This window comes from Passer montanus, unplaced genomic scaffold (genome assembly GCF_014805655.1).
Source record: "Passer montanus isolate IOZ18808 unplaced genomic scaffold, ASM1480565v1 scaffold57, whole genome shotgun sequence".
Classification (NCBI taxonomy): Eukaryota; Metazoa; Chordata; class Aves; order Passeriformes; family Passeridae; genus Passer; species Passer montanus.
Window position 1 is genome coordinate 2,456,451 of NW_024370705.1, and position 21,778 is coordinate 2,478,228.

The 21,778-nt window shown below is 47.8% G+C and overlaps 1 protein-coding gene across 1 annotated transcript; it reads left to right on the top strand.

Annotated features, from left to right (window-relative positions):
- Window positions 1-4,164: 4,164 nt before the first annotated feature.
- GGT5 (gamma-glutamyltransferase 5) lies at window positions 4,165-21,641 on the top strand. The gene is made up of 12 exons (XM_039726107.1): window positions 4,165-4,437; window positions 10,971-11,101; window positions 12,630-12,719; window positions 14,145-14,334; window positions 14,632-14,789; window positions 15,207-15,356; window positions 15,764-15,897; window positions 16,291-16,493; window positions 16,914-17,005; window positions 17,788-17,897; window positions 18,232-18,339; window positions 18,542-21,641. The coding sequence occupies exons 1-12, from the start codon at window positions 4,169-4,171 to the stop codon at window positions 18,686-18,688; spliced, it is 1,782 nt and encodes a 593-aa protein (XP_039582041.1). The 5' UTR covers window positions 4,165-4,168; the 3' UTR covers window positions 18,689-21,641.
- Window positions 21,642-21,778: the final 137 nt, after the last annotated feature.

Here is a 21,778-nt window from a genome sequence, read left to right on the forward strand (position 1 = left end):
ACAGAACATTTCCAACAGGCATTACTTTGTAACCAGCAGGAAAGGAAGAAGGAAGCAGCAGCTCTGCCTTTAACCTTGAAAAATTCAGCAAAGACAGAGGAGTGTCTGACATTCTGTGGGTCCCTTTAGGCTTTCAGTGACGTGAGAAATGGTGTGTGTCCTGTGATGTCCCATTCAAGTGCACTCCCTTTGCTCGTGCTTGCAGCCCACAAAGAGACATTCTTTAAGTGGCAAACTGAAGGACAGTGTGGTTGAGGAAAATAATGCCAGAGTAGTATTGGACTGTTGATACTTGCTGAACTCAAGATGTAGGTTTGTCCTCTCCAGTCATCCGTCACTGTCCTGCTGCTGTGCTTCTAAAATGCTTGTGGAATGCTTGTGATCACCCTCCAACCCTCCAAGGCTTTGTTGGATGAATCTGTTTAGCCATTACATTGGAGCCAGAAGTGTGTTTTCAAGACTTGAGATGAAGTACTGCCAAGTTTCTCAGCTAAAAGTGTGAGAGTTATTCCCTGGCGTGCTTTCCAATTAAAAGGAAAATGGAAAAAACCTTGATTCAGAAGGTACTTCAATGTTAATCTCAGCAAAGCATAAACCTATGAGTAAATTAGGAACATATTTCCCTTTTCTGATTTCAGTAACAAAAGAAGGATCATTTGGCTTTCCTGAATCAGGGAACTTTATGGGTTTAACTATCATCCTGAATTCTGAGGAATAACAGAGGGAGGAGAAATATGAATGAGAAATTCTCGAGCATCAGAATTTCCTGATTCCAAGTATCTGTTTTTCCAGATGTCTGAACACTTGATTTTTGTGGGAGCAGACCCATGACCCTCAATAAAATAAACTTGTTTGTGTGTAAAGAAAAACAATGTGCAAAGTTTAGTGTGTAGCAGTTTCTGACAACAAATGGGCTGAGTACTGAGACAAATGGATTATGGTGGAAGTCACAGCCAACTGTGGAAGTCACAGCCATGTCCCTTAGAAAATCTGGACAATAAAGTCCCTGAATATTGCCTATTATTGGGTTATTTGATTATCATATAGAATTAATTTATATTCCTGTGTTATAAATAAACATTTATATACTGAAGTAGGGGACAAACAGTGTATGAAATACATCCAATTTGGCTTTTGGTTGCAAGATCTTGGAAGCTTTCTTAGACTCTTGTCCAATGGTTAAAACCTAATTTAGAGCTGGGAAATATAAAATGCATTTCTTATTTATTACAGTAAGAGCTTGGTGATTGTAGACAATGCTCTGCAAACAAACTCCAGCAGAAAGAGGCATCCCCCTGAGTATGTTGCAAAATAATTTGGACAGTGTAGAGACCAAGACGAATGAGGTTATTTAGGATACTAGCGTGAGAATGGCTTATGAGTTTGGTGTGCATTTAGGGTTCTTTAAATTTATATTTTTAAAATATGAGATGAAGAGTGATAAACTGAGGGTCAACATCTTAACTTTTCTTTGTTGAGTACAAATACCTGATTTTCTGTCTGTTCTTTGCTTTCCCTCAATCAATGGAAAACAGCACTAAAGAAAAGGAGGCAAAATGCAATGCTTGAAATGCCATTCATGCCACAAATCTATTCTTTTGCTGCACACAAAGCTGCAACCTCTTTTTTCTTCATTTGGCCCTGGTCATGAATCCTGCTTCAGCACAGAGGTCTCCATCTTCCCCGAAGGTGGCTCCTTGGTTTGCATCTCCATTTGCTCTGTCAAATTTCTGTCAAATGTGTCTACACTTACAGCCTGTGTAGATGCTGGGGCTCTTTGGGATTGTCTCCTCACTGCCAGGCTCCCAAGGCTGGTTATGAGGGGTGTCTTTCAGCCATCAACCAGCTTCTTCTCCTCAAACACGGCTGATGCAGCCATCGTCCCAAACCAGCTTTGCTGTCAGAGCAGCAGCCACTACAGATGGCAGCTCTGTGTGTCAAGACATGCTGGAGCTTGGAGAAAAATTACATTGCCTTGGTGCAATGCAGTAACCAAGGTGCACAACGTCCCCAGCAAGGCTGAAGGAGAAGCTCCTGGTGCCTCCAAAGCCTGCCCTGGTCCCTTTGGTCAGCAGAGAACTCCCTGTACTCTCCCCACCAACTCACCCCAATGGCTGAGGCTCTTCAACCTCCCTGTAGTAACCTGAGAGGGCAATTGGGAAAGAAATCTGAGGATTTACACTCTGATGATTTCTGACCCTCTGAAAGGCAGCTGTAGTCTTCATGTCAACCTTAGCAATGACTGTACTCCAAATATTACATAATATTCAAATTTGATCTCTTGATTGCAGATTTGGACAAAGATGTAGCAGGACCCCAACAATGTAAAGGACAATTTAAAGATATTCTGTCTTTTTATAAGTTAAGGAATAATGATTCTGTTAATAATTAAAATTATAGTTTAAATTCCCTGAGTGTATCTTGGCTTGTAAGGGTCGTTAAATACCTGATTCCCCTTTCAAGCAGCATACAAAGCCCTTCATGCTGGCAGCAGAAGACCAGAGAGTGAAGAGCTATGTATGGAGATTTCTGCCAAGGCAAACTGTGCTCCCAGACAATGATGGCAAATGTGAAAGTTTTGACAAATGAACAGAAAAATAGAGGTCAAAGTCCTGAATCCCAGCATCTTCTGGCATGGGAGGGTCCATGCAGAGCTTGTAGTATCATATGGCAAAGTTGAACTTTGCACCAAGACTGTAAAGGTTACACAGGGAAAGAGACAAAGACGCTCAGTCTTTATTTCCATACAAAAAGAAAAATGGGTTTTCCTGGGAGAGGCAGCAGTTAGTTGGGATAGACATAACCATGTCTTGGCCTTCCCAGGCCATCCTTGCCCTCTCCCTTGGGCTGGGAGGTAACACTCTACCTCTCTTCCCTCTTCCAGTCTCCTCCTTGACTGCACAATGATAATTTTCCAGATGCAGAGGTTTGATGTGCTGAGTTAAAACCCAAACCTGGAAACTGAGAGAAATTGGAGAGATTACAGTTGAATTCGCCACAGCATTTGATGAAAGTAAAAGGCAAAATCCACTTGTCTTATTGGTACTGAGTGGTCAGCTCTGCTATGAGTTTAAAGGGAAGAGCTTTCCCAGAAACAGTAGGATGATGATTCTTTAAGTGTGATACTGTAATTTGTCAAAAATGAAACATCAAAGTCGTGCAGAGATTGAGAAAATCTACAAAATCAGCAATGTTTTGCACTGGAGTGAAGAGTCACATTAGAGCTGAGGAGCCTTGTTTATACATGCCAACTTTCTTTTCAGTTCCTCAAAGTAACCTTATGAGAAGATACAACCACAAAAAAGACATTTTAGCCTATCAAATCCATTTATTGAGATATGACATGTGAAATAGTATTGTTAGTTATAAGATAAACTTTAGTGGGACAAGTTCAAAATCTGCTCTGAAATACATGTGTAAATCTGCACAGGTGAATTCCCCTTCTCCCAAATCTAGCAGGGAAAGGATCACAGGTAACATCTTTTAGAAAGACATCAGGCAGATGTGGAGTCGTTAAGGAGAACTGTATAATTAGAGAACTGTATAATTATAATTGTTAAAGATCCAGCTGGGGTGAGCTGCACTGGGCAGCAATTCCTGCTGCTCATCACTGCTCTGGGAGGAATCAGCCCTGCTCAGGCTGGACCCCAGAGCTCTTGGTGCTCTGGGCACCAGTGTTTGCAAAGTGCTGCTTTATTCCAGTTGTTCTCTTGTGCTCATTTACAGAAGATGTATGCTGTGGACACCGGCAAGATGCACATATTAAAAAAGTAAATAAAATTATAATAAGCTATAGGGTGAACTAAGAGTAAATATGAAGGTTCTAGCTTTCTACAGTGTGTTCAGCTTTTACTTCTTTGAGTAGTTGCAGAGGAACAAAACACCCCAAGTTTGCAGTGTAGGACTGAGGTAATTTCCCCCAGTGATTCACATAGGCCACCTTTGTTAGGTAATTTGTGTGTCAAGAATGGGAAGCCAGAGAGGCTGTGAGAAGGAGGAGGAGCAGTGTGGAGATTTCTCTTTGAAGTGCTCCAGGAGTGAATGTGTTAAGTGTTTTCATCGAACACACAAAAAAGGCGGATTGTGGATCTGCAAGAAAAGTTTATTAAGAGCGAAAAACCCCTCACACCTAAGAGAGCAGGAAAGACAGAGCATTGGAAAGGATGTAATGGCTGGGGGCAGAGCCCACTGCAGCGGGACCTCCCTCCCGGCTCGGGATATATCCACTTCCCCGGGCAAGGCAGGCAGCTCCTCGCCGGGACCGAGAGGCACAGCCATGTCCCCGGGGAAGGTCTGCTGCCTGCTGCTGCTGACGCTGGGAGCGCTGGCCGTGGCCGTGACCCTTGTGGTCATCCTGACCCAGCCCAGGTGCGCTGCCCGGCAGTTCCTGCACGGGGCCGTGGCTGCCGACAGCGAGAGCTGCTCCCTCATCGGCCGGTACGTGCGCGGAGCTCGGCTCCTCGGAGCGTCCAGGCTCGGGCTCACCCAGCTCCGGGCTGGGCTGGGCTGCTGCTCCCGGGCTCCTCCAGCCGGGACTGCTGGCTGCTCTCTGCTCTCTGCTGCTTGCTTTCATTGCAGAGCCCCAAAAGTTCGCAGCTGTGCAAACCCTTGGCCTTTTGGAAGGTATAAATAGTTGTAGTATTTTGGTTTTAAGTGGGGAAGGAAGAAATTTAGTTTTTATGGCGTGGTAGATCTGGCGGATAAGTGACTTAGAATAAATTAAGAAGTTAGAGGAACTTGCAGGGAGATGCAGCCAGGCTTCAAAAGAAGTTAAAGGAACTTGCAGGGAGATGCAGCCAGGGAAAGGGGGACTGGTATCCCTGCCTTTTGGGGGTCTGTTTCTGGACTGAAGCCTGCAGCAAGTGTGTCTGCTATGAAGAAAAAAGCAAACAGCAAATTTAATTGAAATTCAGTCAAGACAGTAGAAGTATAGAAGACATATTTCCACCACTTGGAAAGAAAGATGTAGGTTAAAAAAATTCTCAAGATGTCCAGGTTGTACATCTTCAGTTTGTGTAAAACTTGTCTCTCAAACATTTTGACTCCCATGTTATTATTTTACTGTTCTTTCAACTATTAAATGCCTGTATCCATGAAAGCAGAAGGGTGGATGGAGGTTTACATGTGATGCTGGATGCTCCAGTGATGGATGCTGGAGCTGTGTGCTCTGCCTCGTGGCTGGGGGAGTGAAATGAGACGTGGTGCCACAATACCACACTTTGCCATGTCTCACCTCTGATTCTGGCACTGATGTGCTGGCACAGAATTTGTGAGTAGCTGGAGAAAATGTACTGTGGCTGCACATATGTCAAGCAGTGAGATGGGGTTTTTATGTGGAGCCACATGTTAGTTCTTCAGAAAGCAGAAGTATTTTTAAAATCACTATTAATGGAAAAAGAGGAAAATACATAAGTGGATTGCCCAAAGAATCTGCTGGGGAAAACCACTGTATTTGTTTTTGCAGCTATTGTAAACTTTAACTTGATGTAGTGTATAATCAGCTGGAAGATGTTGAAGTGAGAGCCACAGAAATCTGTGGCCAGGAGTTGATTGCCCTCTGGCAGTGAGGTACTCAAACTGAGCAGCTTTGTCTAGCTGGCTACTGCTGCTGGACTCTCCCTTGTTTCCTTCCTTTCTCTCAGCAAGAAGCTCCACAGGCTTCCCCAGGCTCCACCACTGCTGCAGCTGCACCTCCAGCACACTTGCTAACAGGTCTGTGCTGTCCCTCCAGTCCAATGGACCAACTTCAATTTCCTACAGATAGTCTGCCAATGATCCCCACAAAATCCTGCTCTTGCTCCGCATTCCAATCTCATTTTTTCCCCTTTTGCCCATGCTGGGGCATCTGCACATCAGGTCCTGCTCTCTCCTCCAGCCCTGCCAAGCCTCTGGGACCTCTCCAGCCATGGCTGTTCTCCTCCTTTGAGCTCTACACTGCTCACCCTCTGCCTGGTGGTCAGCTCTGCTCCCCTGCTGCATGACTGCTGCTGGTATCCTTCGCCTCCAGCCATTCTTGGAAATCACTCCCCTGTGCATGACTGCTGCTGCTTTTCCTGGTATCCTTCGCCTCCAGCCATTCTTGGAAATCTTTGTGCTCATTTCATGCTGTCCTTAGACTTGGAACGAGACAAACTCCTGTGTTGTTCTCCCAGCTTCTCCTTCTGTGCATGTCCTTGTAAAAGATTATGATAGTAAAATTGTTTATAAAAATGTTCTTCTGCATGAGAGCTTGGGACAAGAAGCTTTGTATTATATTTGCCCTTTTCCTTGTTGTCATATTTCTTTCTTTGTCCCACTGGCCCACAGTGGTGGCTTCATTTTTCCTCTAGGAAGCTTATTGCATGCTCTGTGCTGCATGTGACCCTGTTCATTTTCTCCCAGACATTTCTGTACTGTTATGCCTGTGTGTCACTTTTTAAGCTCTCAGCTCTTAGCACAAGATGTTTTTAGTGCTCTTAGCACTAAATTAGTTCTCGGAGCAAACTGCAGGGGAGAAAATGATGTTCTTTCACTGGTGGGGAATTCTCACATGGCAGTGACACTGTGAGGATGCCACAGCAGAGGGGCTCTGGCAGGGGCTCAGCCTTTCAGAGCCATCAGCTCTGCTCTGTGGCCTCCCGTGTGACTCTGCAGGGTGAGGGCTTCCTCAAGGCTGACTCAGGGTCCCTGCTGGGAGCACCACGAGAAGATGAGCATACAACTGCTTCCTGCCTCGTCTTTGCTGAGTAAGATTTTAGCATCCATAGGAATTTTGTCCCAGCAGTAGCAATAAAATCCAGTTTCTGAGAGCAGTCTTGGCCATTAGGCCCTGCTGTCCCCACCTCTGAGCTGGCAGTTCATGTGACACTTCAGCAACAGGGCAAGAGCAGGGCAAAGCCAAGCAGCCCTAAATGCCAGTCCCTAGACACATTACAGGGCTGGTTTGTCCCTGCTCTTCCCCACTGACCTTGCAGACCCTCTGTCCTGCTGTGACCCCACAGCCACCCCTTTCATCCTGCAAATCCCCCCCGAGCTCACAGGAATCCGTGTGGGGGATGCTCAGAGAACTGCTCTGGTGCCTAAAGCCTTGGAACCTAAAAGCAGCACCTAATCTCTGACTTACTTACAGATTTTATTCTTTAATTAAATAATCGTGTTTATTTTAAAGATAAACTCAAACAACATGCTCTGTGAGTTGTCAGGAATGGAATTCCTGGGGCACTACATGATACTCTGTTGGTTAAGATTCTTCCATTTTGGAGTCTTCGTGTGCTCCTAATAGAATTGTCAATTGAACTTGCTGAGAATAACTGAACTAAACCTCTTGCTCAAGGAGGAATTTTGTATTTCAGTGAGTGGGATAGTGGTTTGGGGAAAACTCCTCAGGGGCCATGTGTTTTCCAGCTCTGGAGATTGTGTTAATGTACTCTGGATTTCTGAAATCTTTATGCAACTCTTTGGGTCCCTGCAGAAAGTGAGCAATGTCAGTGAGCCTTCAGCCTGTCACCATCCACGCTGGCAGGTCCTGAGCTAAACTTCCCCTTAGCCATCAGTGCCCAGCTCAGCAAGGCTGGGTCTCTTGCTGAGTTTGTTCTGCTGGAAATTGAGGGCTGAAAACAACCTTGTACAGCTGTCTGGTCCAGACTAAGACCCTGCCCTGGGAGAAAACTTGTCCCTGAATCAAGTGAAACACTTTGATGAAGAGGGATGGGAGCCTAAAAGGAGAATCAGAGCAGTTTTTACCCAAGGATGTGGATTGGTACCACAGTTCACCTCACTAATTTCTCCTCATGTCAAGAGCCCTGAGGAGACAGGAGATGATTGCCCTGTGACAGTAAGAGGTACTCAAACTTCACCTCCAACTCTGAACCACCTCCTGGAAGAGGCTCTTTTCATCAACCATGCAAAAAAGCTCTATATTCCCTACCAGTGTGCTGTTTGAGCTCTGTCATCCACTGCTCTGCATTTCTTTGTTTCCCAAACAGCAGAAACAAGAGGCAGCATAAGGTCAGGGACAGATTTAGGAAAAAATGTTCATTCCCAGTGGTGGGATTCACTGCAGCAAGGCAAGCTGACCTGGCCTGGCCCAGCAGCCATCTCTGATCCCACTTCTCCAGTGCAGCCCAGCATAAATCCTGGGAACCAGTCTTTGAAATCATCACCCCCTGGGGGGACAGGGTTGTGGGGAGGGTGAGAATGGTGAGACTTTAACAGTCAGAAAACGTCGGCAGCCCTGGGAAGCTCAGTTCTAACCAGAGAATCTGATGCAAAAATCCTTTTCAGTGGTGGCCCAGCAGATTTCTGAAGTATGTTTACATCCCAAAGGATTTGGTTTCCTTTCTTGTACGTTTTAAATTTGGTAACTGGCCCTTTTTTACAGAAGCAGTTGTTGCTTTTGCTCTTCATAAATCCTAAGGAGGCAGCTGCTGTGTAATGTGTGGTCTTCCAGCCCCCAGCCTTCTTTAGCAGAAAAAAAAAAGAAAGAGCCAATACAATTTAATACGTTAGCCTTCCAGTGTGTTTAAAGGGGCTTCAGGGCTCCCTCTAGCCCAGGGCAGAGCAGACGTCTCAGTCTGCAGTCCAGCACAGCCCATCTTTGCTGTGAGCATCGTGCCATCATTCACCCTTTCCAGGGAAGGTGAATCCCTGTTTGCTGCTGCTGGAATGGGACTTGGTTGTTAACACCCTCTTCTGCTCTTTATTGTAAGGAAACTCCATTAATGACTAAACCCTAACGCTAAGTGGCAGGAAGGATATGGGACAAAACATTGTTATCAGATCTTGTCAGCTGCAGCACTGCTATCTCTAGGGAGACCTGGTAAGGTGCCACAGTTTGATTAAGGATTTTGCATTGTAACTAAGCTCATTGCAGCAGAGATCCATGTAAATGGAGCCAAGTAATGAGACATAAATCCAGATGCGGTTTTGCTGTATATAATGGCCCTAAATTCCCCAGGCATCACTCCCAGGGACAGGGTAGGTCTGTGACTGGAAATGAGTGAACCACACACATGTGACACACCAAGAGCCAGCTCAGTGTATTTTCTGTGGAGTTTCAGTCTCTGGAGAGGCTGGAGGGAAAGGCGTCAAGGCTGGAGGCCAGTGAGAATGTGCTGTGAATTTGGGTGAGAATGGTGCTTTTCAGGCTTTGGGAAATGTGCCTGAGTAAGGTCTTAATGCACTGCATTGACATGTGCACTGTACCATCTCCAAGCTTCTTTTCAGAGCTGTTTTTCCCTGCCAGAACCGTGCCTCTCCCTGCCACCAGGCTTTGTACATGTGTTGCCTCACAGCTCACACTCACTCCAGGGGCTCTGGGGAGCACTGTCTCGAGTCAGTGTAGCAGTCCTTCTTCTCTCTTTTTCCAACTTTCTAACACGCTGTCTGGGTCTTCTGCAGAGGTGACCCAGTTTTTTAGGAAGCCCTCGTGTCCTTTCTGTGGTCAGCAATTAACAGTTTCAGAAAAACACCTCCCAGGGACATTGGTGTGATGAGTCCCTCCTCTGCTGCAAGGAGCTGGATGGACGAGCCTGACCTGAGTCTCCATGTTCAGAGCTACAGCCAGGGAGCTCCCAGGAGCCCAAAAGCCATGCAGATCCTAAACAGAAAGCCTGATGTTCTCTATTTCTTTTCTTCCCACTTGTCCACATGTCATTTCCTTGCAGGCAGTGGATCCGAGGCACTTGGGGAAACAAAGGAAAGCCACATCAGCGTGCCTGCTGGCAGCATCCTGTTGTGAGTCTCTCCTCTGCTGCAAGGAGCTGGATGGATGAGCCTGGCTGAGTCTCCATGCTCAGAGCTACAGCCAGGGAGCTCCCAGGGGCCCAAAAGCCATGCAGATCATAAACAGAAAGCCTGATGTTCTCTATTTCTTTTCTTCCCACTTGTCCACATGTCATTTCCTTGCAGGCAGTGGATCCGAGGCACTTGGGGAAACAAAGGAAAGCCACATCAGCGTGCCTGCTGGCAGCATCCTGTTCCCGGACCCAGCAGGTCCCAGCCATATCTGTGGATGGAAAATAAACACCAGCCTGTGTGTGTTGTGTGTGCTCTGTGTTCCCATGCAAACTCTGGGATTGGCTGCACTGCAATTACTGAGCTACTCCAGTCTCCCTTCTGGCTTTGCCTTATCTGAGCAATAATCCAATGAAGCAGTTAGGAACCTTCCTAGGAAACACCAGTGCTGGCTGCTGGCAGGCTGTGCAGGAAATGCCACCCCATTTCCACTGCAAGGAAATGATGGTTTTCAGATGTTCTTCAGGGAAGCATTTGTTGGGACAAGTTTCTCTAACAGAACCTCGTTGCTGTCAGCAGCAAGAGGCTGCCTCAATGTCTGTGCCTTGGTAGAAGCAGTCGAGGGTTTGTTTCCTGTTTGGTTTGTTTCTTTGTTGGTTTTGTCTTTGGGAATACAGGGAGCAGGCTGGGGCATTTTTGTGCTAAGAAGCCCAGGAAGTCACATTGTAGGAACAATGAAGCTTATTGACACATTTTCTCAGGAGTTTGCTTCACATGGACCCAGCGTTCCCTCTTCAGTGCTCCTGTCCAGTTGACCACACATGCCTTTATTAGGAATGGCATCTGGGAAGCTAGAGATCAGTTCTTTGGTTCCTAGCGTGTGGAAAGCCCTCTTCTGTGCTCAGAGCATCCTTCTCCGTGTCTCAACTCTTTGTTGTCCCTTTCAGTCCACGTTCAGCATTTGTGAGCAGCTGCAACTCTCCCTCTCCCATAACTCTGCCCAGAGGAAGTCCAGCCTCCCACAGGTCTGACCCTGGCTGCTCTTTCCTCCTGTGGACTCTCCTTTCTTTTCCTCTAATTGTTCCTTCTCACTCTAGCAGAGGAGGGTGCCCCTCACACCCCACACTGCTGCCACTACATTTCTCCAGCTGCTCTCCACAAGTTGCAGGGGTCCCAAGGAGGCATTTTCATGTGATTCCTCTACTCTGCCATTCCTGGATTTTAACAGTGTCTCTATTCTTCCCTTCCCACCACAGGAACATCCTGAAAAGTGGAGGCACAGCTGTGGATGCTGCCATTGCTGGCTTGATCTGCACTTCAGTGATGAACCCTCAGAGTTCGGGCCTGGGTGGTGGGGTCATTTTTACCATCTATAATGCCAGCACAGGTATGGCCTCTCCATGGTGCCTTGTCCCTCTGCAGACACACAATGCTGTGGACAAATCACAATCCTGTCTCTTCTCTCAGAACAATATTTTGAATATAAAAGCTGCATCACAAACCACACTTGTGCTCTTAACCCAAAGCATCCACTACAGGGAGCTGTGATTGTCATTTCACAGCAAGAACATGTGTGTGGAGGAAAGAGCTTTGATTTAAAATGAGCTGAGTTTGCCTCTCCTTCCCCCTCCAAAACAATCCCAAAGTACATTCCAAAGTCCCACCGCTGACTGCAGCCAGGTGTGAGTGGCTGAGTGAAGCAGACAGGAGGGCTGTGCTGGCAGTGTTGGGCGGGCAGTGCCTCAGCCGAGCCCTCAGGATGGCACTTGAGGGGCTTGTGCTGCCCCAGCAGCTCTGGCAGTGCCTCTGGCAGTCTCACACTGCTGTCACCAGTGCTGCTGTGACTCCCCAAAGCAGTGGTGACACTTCCTGTCCCAGGAGATGCATTTCCACTTCAGAAATCTAAACCTAGCAATATTCAGTGTCTGCTGGGGAGCCTTTCTGTGTTTGGCTTAAACTCTAGTGTTGTTTTCTTGCTTTTATGTCTTCAGTGTGGGAGTTTATAAGTCTTGGCTTCCAAAAACCCCCAGAGATTATATATCTAATAGTAATATCAACAATGAACACTGTAACAATATAATAGTTCTAAAATCCCTGCCAAGTAGCTTCACAGAGTCACAAATCTGGAACTGTTTGGGTGTATCTTATGCAAGAGCTTAATTTGGCAGAATACCTATATTTTTCCTCTTTTTTCCTTTTGGCAGAGCCATGGAACTTTGTTTCCTGACAGCAATCCTCCTCTGCTACCTGAGTTATGCTGCTGCACAGAGCTGCCCGTGGCCATGCACAGCTCAGGCCCTTGGTACACCAGGGAGCACTGTGGGCTCCTGCAGCACAGCTGGCTCTGTGGACTGTGGCAGGGACAGATAAATACAAGGCAGAGAAGGAGTAAAGTGATAGACTAGACCTGAAATACCAGTGTATGCAAGTGGGGGTTTGGGTTTGTCCTTTCAAGCTTCCTGATACATAGAGGACTTCAAATCTGATGGACTTGCCTCATCATCATTTGGTAAATGGCCCTCCCAGCAGCATGAGGCTCACATTATGCCTCTGACATGTCCCATCTGTAGAAGAAGTGCAGGAACTGCAGGTGTGAGGCAGCATGTCCCAGCTCATGTCCCAGCCCAAGAACCCTGGGGGGAGCCTTCGCTGCCTGGAGACAAGCCCTGGCCTTCTCCCTGTACTTTCAGTACCTTTATGGAGGCACTGCTTGGTTTGCTCTAAATAAAAGCACAGGAGTCAAGGACAAGTTGTGCTGACACTGACCCTGCAGGTGCACTTGGCACATCTGGCAAAAGGCTCCAGAGCAGCTCAGCTCTGGGCCAGCAGCACGTGCAGTGCTACAGCTGACTGAAGTGTGATGTTCACCTGCTTCAGGAAAACAACATTATGCATTTCTCTCTTCTTCTTCCTAGGAGCAGTTGAGGTGATCAACGCCCGCGAGACAGTCCCACGAGTGTTTCCTCACAACTTATTGTCTGGCTGTGGTACTGGATTCCCCATTGGTAAGGACACAGCTGTGTGCCCTCCTGGTGTGCACAGAGCTCAGGGTGGGGAACTGAGCACCTCACTGACTTGGTCTGGAGTTCTATTTTGTTTAACACCCTCTACCTGGATTGCCTTTTGTAAAAGTAACTAAAAAGACTAAGTCCATAAACATAAAAATTCCTGTTTGGTAATAACACTGGCAACCTCACCAGTGAGGCAATGGGGAGCCAGTGTGAGGAGAAATCACAATGTAAATTCTCTCCATAGGAAGTCAGCAGTTCAAGACTGGATCTCCCAAAGCTCTCATTCCCCAGAAGTTCTTACAGAGAAAAATAACATCTGTAGCTCTTGGGAATCAATCTCGTGTGCTTGCTATGTCCATAGATTGGGGAAGCACACTGGCACGTCAGGAGTTGAGCTGCTGGGCTCAGGCACTCTTGCTTAGCAGCACATCTTGGATCTTTCCACATTTCTTGCTGTGTTCATTCTCCTTCCCTAGAATGTTATCTTCTGGGGTGTGTCCTAGATTCCGGAGATGTTCTTATTCTTGGAAGAGTCTGAAAAGGAATCAGGAGCAACTCTGGTTGGAAGGAACAGCTGGAGTTCTGCTCAAAGCAGGGTGATGTCAGGTGTTGCTCAGGCTGCCCAGGGTCTTGTCCTGTCACATTTTTTAATTTCTCCAGGGATGGAGGATTTCACTGCTTCCCTTGTTCTGGTGTTTGCCCAGGCCCCATGAGTGCCATTTCTGCAGTGTGCAGCTGCCACCTCCCTTGCTGCAGCACGTGCCTGTTGCCTGTTATGCTTTCAGCACACCTCAGGCCTGGCTCCAGCCTCTCTACACCCCTGCTGTTCAGTAACAGGGAAAACCATGAGCAGAAAAAAGCAGTAAACAAACCAAGCCTGCTTTTAGAAGCCTTCATTGCCTCTACCTCTCACTGTCATACTTTCTGGAAAATCTCTTTGCCCAGGATTCTTCTCTTGGGAAGCTGAGAAACCTCAGAGAAAGATGAAAACAATAATTATCTGACTTGCTTCTCCTGTGTTTTGCTGCTTTGGAATGTGGTCTGGACATTGTTTACCAACACGTGCATGTTTGATTGGTTTCACGTGAATTGTTTTAACTTAATGACCAATCATGGTCAGGCTGTGTCAGGACTCTGGAAGGAGCCATGAGTTTTCATTCTCATTCTTGTTAAGCCTTCTGTCTGTACCCTTTCTCTATTCTTTAGTATAGTTTTAGTATGGTATAATATAATTAATACAATATAATATAGTATAATAGCCTTCTAAGAACATGGAGTCAGATTCTCAATTCCTCCTTTGTCCTGGGGATCCCAAAAATACCACATCTACCAGCTCAGACTTCGACTGGAGAGCTTTCAGAGAGGTGGAGCCCCAAGCCAGTGAGGCACTGGGTGTGACACTGCGGTTGTGCTCCTCAGGTCCCCGCTGGATTGGTGTCCCTGGAGAGCTCCTTGGCTATGAGGAAGCCCATAAGCGCCACGGCCGCTTACCATGGAAAGCCCTGTTTGAACCAACCATCAAGATTCTTTCAGAGCCACTGGTCATTTCTCCAGTTCTGGAAAAAATTCTCCATCACCCAGCCTTCTCTGTACCGGGGAAAAGCCTGTGGTAAGACCCATGAATGACTTTGCAGTGTGAGGCCACTGTTCCCTCAGCTTCAGACCCTTTCTCTGACATGCTGACGTGGAGCACAGGCTGCTGCTGTGGTTTGTGCTCAGGGAATACTTGCTGTGGAGTGGGAGAGAAGCACATAAGTGGGTTTTTAAAAGAGGCTGCAGTCTAGCACTGCCTTGGAAAGTACACAGCATACATACCCAGATCAGCTCTTGGTAGGAAAAAGAGGTCATTGGCCCTGGGCAAGAGCAAGTTCATGCTGTGAAACTGAAGAATGTTCTTGTTTAACAGCCCACTGCTGTGTGATGGTCAAAGATTTCTGAAGCTTGGCGAGACCTTCCGGTGGCAAGCGCTGCAGCGAACGCTGCAAGCTGTAGCAGAACAGGGAGCTGCAGCGTTTTATGAGGGAGAGATAGGAAGGGCCCTGGTGGAGGACGTCAGGAAGGCTGGTGAGTAACAGCCACAGGGAGCCCTCACACACAGGCCTTTCTCCCAGCCATCGGCTCACAGTGAGCCTGTACCAGGGGAAAGCCAACACATGCCATTTGCTTGTCACTTGGGGTGGTACCTGACGTGGGAAGAGGCCACCTTTCCCCAATTCCTGTAAGTTAGGACCAGAAGCAGGGCTGAGACCATCCACTGCTCTGGCCTTTGCCCACTGTGCTCATGCACTCATCCCTCTGCCTGCTTGAGGCTTTGTGACATCCTGGGGTTTGGCAGCACACGAGGAGGTGTGAGGGCGGTGCTGTGCTGGGTGGAAGGAATTTGGGCTGTGCAGGGGTGGCTCTCCACAAGCTTTACCAGGGCTCTGATGTAGGCAGATCTAAGTTGCTGTGCTGACGGCAGCTCCTGGGTCTCTGTTGAAGGGTCCAGTCTCTCACTGGAGGACCTTCGGGCCTACAAACCAGAGGTGTCCTCAGCTCTGAACATCACCCTGAACAACACCACCAAAGTATTTGCTCCAGGACCACCCATGGGAGGTGCAGTGCTCATGTTCATCCTCAAGGTATTGGAAGGTAAATTCCTCATGGAAAGGGGTCAGCAAGAGGTTTTCAGAGAGTGTTGCTCCAGAGTGAAAAAATGCAATGGGCAGAAATGGAGTTTCTGAGCCAGAATGGGTCCCAAAGCAGCAGTGTGACCATGCTATGCAGCAGGAGGAAGAACTGGTTCACTTGTACAGTGGGTCAGCATCACCACAGCTGCTGCAAAGGTCAAAGGATGCATGCCTTTCCCAGTGCTTCAAAAGAAATTGAAGGCACAGTGGAAATTAGTACTTGGTTGCTTCTGCATCCACATCCTGCTAAAGCATAGGGGAAACCTGATAAGAACTGGGGTGGGAAGAGGAGGCTTCTTTTTTTTTTACACTTCTTGAAAAAACATTGCCTTGGGTCTATTAACAAAATTATGTCATCCTGCTCCACAGAGTATAAATTCCACAAAGCATCACTTGCAACACCTGAGGAGAAGGTAGAGACCTATCACTACATTGCAGAGGCCCTGAAGTTTGGCAACATGCTAAGACCCCACATGAGGGACCCAGCCTTCTCTGAAGCTCAGGTGAGCTCCATGGTGTGTGGGTACAGTGCTACAGCACTGAGCAATGCTCTGACATGCTCCTTCTTTGCAGCCTGGAAGGAAAAAAAACACTTAGAGCTGCTACTGAAGAGCAATGCAGCTGGGTTGGCCAAGGTGGAGGCAGGATCAGGCTGTTTACTCTGCAGCTTCAGCTGTAGGCTGGCACTCACTTGCCTGGCAAAGGGTGTGCACGTGCTCCTGCCCATGCTGAGGTGCCTCAGTGCTGAGCTTGCTCCATTTTCTGGGATGAGAGTGGCCTGGGGTTGAATGCTGCCACTCCAGGGACCCAGGCTCTGATCAGCAGGGCTCAGTTCCTGAGCCCAAAGACAGGCCTGAGCTTTGGTGACCAGCTCAGTGTCCTTGCTGTGCCGGCAGGTGCCTGTGGGGACCCTGTTGTCTGAGCAGTTTGCTGAGTCTGCCAGGCAGAAGATAGATGCTCGTGGTGACCACCCCCTGAGCCACTACAGCCTGCTGGAGTCCCTCTCCAAGGGCAGCCACAGGAGCATGGGCACAAGCCACATCTCCGTGCTCGCCGCGGACGGCAGCGCCGTGTCGGCCACCAGCACCATCAACTACCCGTGAGTAGCTGGGGCGTGGGGACAGTCACAGAGGCCACGTGCCAGCTTCACAGGGGAGCTGTGAGGGCTGGCTGCCAGCAAAGCAAAACCCCTGGGTTTCACTGCTTTAGGCAGCTTCTGAGCTGGGAGTGCCTTTTTCATGTGTCAGCAAAGATCTGTGAGCATCAGCTCCAAGGGCTGTCATAATTCAAGAGGATGCAAGAACTTGCTGAGGCTCTTGAGGCTGGATTTCTGTGGCACCAGTAACAGGGAATTTATCTCTGTCATCAGCAGCACCCCAAATTCCTTTTGGACACCCTCACTGGGACACTTTCAGGCTGGGAGGAGACAGGAGTTACTTACAGGGTGCCATGTGCAGTAAATGTCATCCATAAGAGGAGAACCCTGGGCACTAAAACACTTCCTCTTTCCTCCCTGCAGGTTTGGCTCCTTTGTATATTCTAACCAAACTGGGATCATTTTAAATAATGAACTTGCTGACTTCTGCATAGCAAACAGAAGCATTAAACCAGGTGAGCATCGTCATCCTCAGAATAAAGCACAGGGCCAGGGGATGGATACAGAGGCTGTGCACAAGTGGGCAGGGACAACCTGTAAACCTACAGGTACTCTTTCCTTTCCTAGATCTGGATGAGAGCAAGTTTATTTCAGACTACAGGAGGATAAAGCCCTGTAGTGTGTCTGTGTGTACTCACATATCTCCTTGTATGGAAATACAGGAGTTCTGGTTTCTAACCAGAGAAATCAGAGGTTAAAAAAACTGCTCAAGCTGATCACTGGCTGATGGGAAGAGGTGGGAAGAAGTGTGGAAACTACTGCTAAGACAAGCCTGCTGATATTTTAGGCTCGTCTCTGATTCTGAGTATAGAGCTGCTACAGGCTTGCACTGAGCTCTGTGACACAGCAGGGTTGGTGCAGACATGGCTCTGGGCCATGAGCTGTCCCTACTGCATCCCCTCAGCCTCCTGGGAGAGGACACAGTGCTGCTGTGGCAGGATTTCTGCTAAGGGTTCCTCATCTGGTTGGATGAGCTGCAGCAAGTCCTGAATACTTGTAGGATGCCCTGTCCTGCCTCAAGAGAAGCTTGTTTAGCTTGTGCCAAAAAGGACCCAGTTTCTTGGGAGATGGGCTTTCAGTACAAGGAAAATTTTCTGGAAATCTTGAGCATCTTGAGGAAGGAGCAGCAGCTTGTTTTTCTGTGGGAGTCAAAAGAAAGGCAAGGTAGATTAACCTGTGTTCCTCCTACCCTGTTTAGAGCCACATGGAAAGAATAATATCTCTGCTTCTGCTCTAGGAGAGAGGCCTCCCTCAGCAATGGTGCCTTCCATCCTCATCTCCAAGTCAGGAGACATGCTGGTGATTGGAGGAGCTGGAGGGGGCTGGATTATCAGTGCTACCACCATGGTAAGTGAAACCCACAGCAAGCTGCCAGTTGTTTCAGCCCTCCCAGATTTCTAGCCATGGTCAGTCCCTACTCACCTCTCCTTGGATCTTGACTCCTCGGTGCTTTTGTTAATTTGCAATTTAGAAGTCACTAAGGGCTGAGACTGTAGGCCAGGGAAAACATTCTGGGAAGTGTTATATGCTCATTCTTTTTCTTGCTCCAAGCATCTAGTATTGGTCACCACGAAAGCAGGACACCAGGCTGGTAGGACTGTGGGTCTGGCTCAGTGCAGCCTGGGATGGAGAGCCCAGGTTTTATGTCCAGCTGGGCAGTGTGGGATTTGTTTTATTGCAGGCGATTATAAACAAGCTGTGGTTTGGTTACGACTTGGAACAGGCCATTTCAGCTCCTGTCATGCACACCCAGGGTGACAGTGTCCTGTTTGAGGAGACTTTCAGCAAGGTGAGTGGCCTTGGTGGGGAGCAGATTGCTTCTGTAACTCTCCTGGGTAATCTTTATTTTGCCTCTGGCTCACCTCCTTCTTGTTTAAACCTCAATTCCTCAGGCAGGCTCCACGCACACATCCTACAGTTTCACACATGGCAATCTTAAGATCTCAGGGCCCTGCCCCATTCACTCCATTTCCTCTTCTCTCCCCCCACAGGAGGTTAGGACTGGCCTACTGGGAAGAGGACATAAAGAGAAGAAAGATAAATTTGCAATGAATGTTGTACAGGGAATTTCCAAGGAAGGAAAATGCATCTCTGCTTACTCTGATAAAAGGAAGCTGGGGAAGTCGGCTGGATATTAGTGTGAAATGCCATCAGGATCCACAGAGCCACAGGAGATTCAGAACATGCTTCGCTTGGATGTGCCCATAATTTCCTGTTCCCATCAGGATGTCTCCTGGAGCACGGGCACAGCCTGTGATTACATCTAATTCCAGCAGACTGCAGGTCACCCTCAGGCAATGCAAGGAGAGGTCAGCCAACCTTGTTTAGAGCTACACCTTTCATTACTTATGTGATACACAGAGAACATATTTCTTGAGCACATCAGTTACTCACAATGAGAGAATACAAAGTGTGAAAGGAAAATTGGTCCAAACCCCACTGAGAACACTGTGAAACAGCCCAGCTGCATCTTCCATTCCTGGTGGAATCTCAGTTTCTTTCAGGCTGTTCCACAATAAGTTTATTGCTGGGCTCAGCAATGTGAAATACATAACTATTTTAGCCTTGAACAAGAAGCATCTGTAGGGTCAGGATTTTAAAATCTGAAGCATTCAGGCTGAGAGCATGGATTTGGAAAGGGAAGAGATCAAAATTCCACACTCTCCCTCTGTTTTCCCATGCAAAGAAGCCCAGCTTTTCCCCAAAGTGACAGATGAGATCACACCATGGCACAAGTGCTGCCCTGCCTGCTGCTCTCTGCCTTGGGGGTGCAAAGCTCACCCCACCACAAGCTCAGGGTAACTGCAGCAACACTTCCTCCAGCCCTGCACACGGTGACTCTGAGAATAGCCTCCCGTGGGGGCTTGTGATTTCCCTGCTCTGGGATGAACAGGCTTCAGCTGAGCTCCCTGGAGGTGCCTCTCCCTGTGGTGAGATGGGTCCAGCCTGTGCCAGCTCTCCCTCCTCAACACTGGTACATCAGTCTTTGGGAAGGCAGTCAGGAAGGCAGTGGAAATGTTGCTTTTGGAAATTTTGGAACTTTCTTCAAATTGCGAAGTAGACGTGACCAGGAGATGTCATTTGTAGCCCTGAGCTCAGCCTGGCCAGGCAACCACCAGGACTGCTGAGAAGTGATCAGGCATTAGCAGAATTCTCCCATATCCTACATGCTCCAAATCCCTGTTTACCACAGCCTGTTGTCTCTAGTGTTCCCTTCAGACCACACGGAGGGCATTGTAGGACTCTAAGAACTGCCACAGAAAGAGAAAACTTTTGGAGAAGAGACCTGAACGCAACAGGTCCTGGATTTTGCACTTGGATGCAAAAGGTCTTAATTAATCCATAGCCTTGCCCTGCTCAAAATGGCCAAGAGAATCAAACATATATGAAAATAAAACCTAAAACCCAGAAAACCCCCAAAGTTCTTCAAATATGCAGGGTCAAATTCCCAGAATCCTCCAAAATTCCATTTTCTGAAAGCTTCTGAGCCTGATTGCCCTATGGGCAAGTGTTGTGTGTGATTTTCTGAAAGAGAAAGAAACCAGAGCCAGGCACTAGCAGAGCCCTCCCCCTCACACAGAGCCCATGGGACTCCTAGTTCTCCAACAAATAGAATCCCTCTGTAAACTGGGATAAATCACAACAAGCACACACTATTAAAAAACACAAATTAAAACAAGGCCAGCTAGATTTTACGCCAATGTTTTTACCCACAAAGCCCGTCCAATAAAGCCATGCATTTACTGAAATCTCAGCCTTCACTTGCATTTTAGAGATGGTCCCAGTGAAGCTGACCAGAGCCAGACATGTATTTTCCTTCAGAAGCTGTACCCCAAGGACTGCAGCACGGCCCCTGCTGGATCAGTGAATGATTGATGAGTTACCAGATCATAACCACAAGCACTCAATCACCCAGCTGGAAACTGAGTTACTCATGGATGCAGCCAGCTCCATGCACTGCCCTGCTCCCTCCTTGTCCGAGGGGAATTCATCTTAAATTCGGGAAGAACTGCTGGTTTCTCCATCAAAGCTGCTCACTCACACTGTGGAAGTGGCCTGGCACCCTGTGAGGCAGCATCACAGTGCTGCTGAATGGGAAAGGAAACAGCCCCAAAAGCTGTCGAGGGGCAGGTTTTACGTTCACTTGGAAGGGGTTACATTGACTATGACCACCAAAGAAACCAAATCTACCTAATTTGCTGGCATTTTCTGCCTCGATGAACTCCCTTCCCCAGCCAGCAGTTCCTGGTGCATCGTGGTGGTGTCAGGAATAGCAGCTGGCAGAGCTGAGCAGGGGGAGCACTGACAGGCGCCAGGCACCAGACACACAGCCCTGAGCAGACGCTGCCTCTGGCAACACCCGGGGTTATTTCCAGCTAACCCCACTGAGCCGAGAGTTTACAAACAGCAACTGAGAGTGCCTCTGGCTGGAGACAGGGAGAGCACTCCCAGCTTCCCTATCAGGGCCACCTTCAGCAGTGCTCTGGTCCCTCTCCATCATGTTTCACTGCAGAAAACCCAAGTCACCAAGAAACCAAGTCTTCCATTCCCTTTGCTTCTGACACCCCTTAGGGTGAAACACCCTGCAGCACTCCAGCCTATCACCTTTCCAGTGCAGTAGTATCACAGCTACTTCCCACCACAAAGACATAGGAATATTATCTTTAGTCCAGTACTCACTTCAGTTTAACTGCTTTGCTATTAATTTTGCAAGTGAGCCAGTGAAGCAGGTTAAAAACCCATCACAGATTTAATTTGCAAGACAGAAGGGAATGGGAATGCAGGTCTCTCAGTGTGGCAGAGACTTCCAGTCCTGCAGTCCTTCCTAGCAGAATACCTGGTGAAGCTGAGATTCCACCTGCTTTGGCACCTCTGCTCTTGCCCTGCCACCTCCTCACTGCTGCTGAAATCTGCAGGGGTCAAGAGCCTCTCAGTTTGGTCTCTCCACATTCCTGCTCCTCCCAACAAGAGAGCATTATTTTTGTACTGAAATCAACATATATGGACTTTAAAAGCATCATTGTACAGAGGCTGCTCTATTTTCTAATGAAGTCTTTAAGTTATACTTTTAATAAAGTGTTTTTAAACCTGTCTGGGATTTCCCCCTCTAAACCTGTTGCCTACCCCATCACACAAGCACAGAGGTCTCCATGCAGGTGTTTCCAGCAGTAACAGTTGTTCATTCTGGAGCCTCACGTGCTGCTGGAGAAGCTGAGGAACAGTGCAGC